Genomic DNA, 640 nt, shown 5'->3' on the forward strand with positions numbered 1-640 from the left:
TCTAGCAGCAGCAGCAGCAGCAGCAGCAACAGCAGCAGCAGCAGCAGGACATTCTCAGCAGCAGGACGTAGTTCTTGACGCCGAGGAAGCAGCAGCAGCAGCAGCAGCAGAAGAAGCAGCAGAAGCACCTGAAGCAGCAGCAGCAGCAGCAGCAGCAGCAGCAGCAGCAGCAGAATTCGAGTATGGAGCAGCAGCATTTGAGCGTAAGTTTAGGAAGCAGCTAGAGGGGTTGCAGGCCCGCAGCGACGCAGAAGCAGCAGCAGCAGCAGCAGCAGCAGCAGCAGCAGCAGGAGGAGGTGCAGCAGGAGCAGGAGGAGCAGCAGCACCAGGATCAGCAGCAGCAGCAGCAGCAGGAGGAGCAGCAGAGGAAATAGTTGGTGAAGCAGGAGCAGCAGCAGCAGCAGCAGCAGCAGCAGCAGCAGCAGCAGCAGCAGCAGCAGCAGCAGCAGAACAAGATTTCGGAGCTCTTTCTCCGTCTGATGCAGCAAATATAACAAAACAAAACCTCGATTTACCCCCCAGGGCTGAAGCTAAACCACACTGGAAAGTCAGAGCCAGAAAATTCCAGTGAGGGTTTAGGGTTTAGGGTTTTCGAGGGTTTAGGGTTTTCGAGGGTTTAGGGTTTTCGAGGGTTTAGGGT

General features: G+C 56.1%; 1 protein-coding gene across 1 annotated transcript in view; it reads left to right on the plus strand.

Moving 5' to 3' along the window:
• Positions 1-640, plus strand: part of EMH_0042540 (uncharacterized protein) — a gene marked incomplete at both ends in the record, with an annotated part of 2,762 nt that overhangs the window by 310 nt on the left and 1,812 nt on the right. Inside the window, one exon of the mRNA XM_013495755.1 lies at positions 65-567. Within this exon, the coding sequence (XP_013351209.1) occupies positions 65-567 (503 nt within the window). The remainder of the gene's footprint in view (positions 1-64; positions 568-640) is intronic.

The sequence above is a fragment of the Eimeria mitis genome, genomic scaffold (assembly GCF_000499745.2).
Source record: "Eimeria mitis Houghton genomic scaffold, Emh_scaff1730, whole genome shotgun sequence".
Classification (NCBI taxonomy): Eukaryota; Apicomplexa; class Conoidasida; order Eucoccidiorida; family Eimeriidae; genus Eimeria; species Eimeria mitis.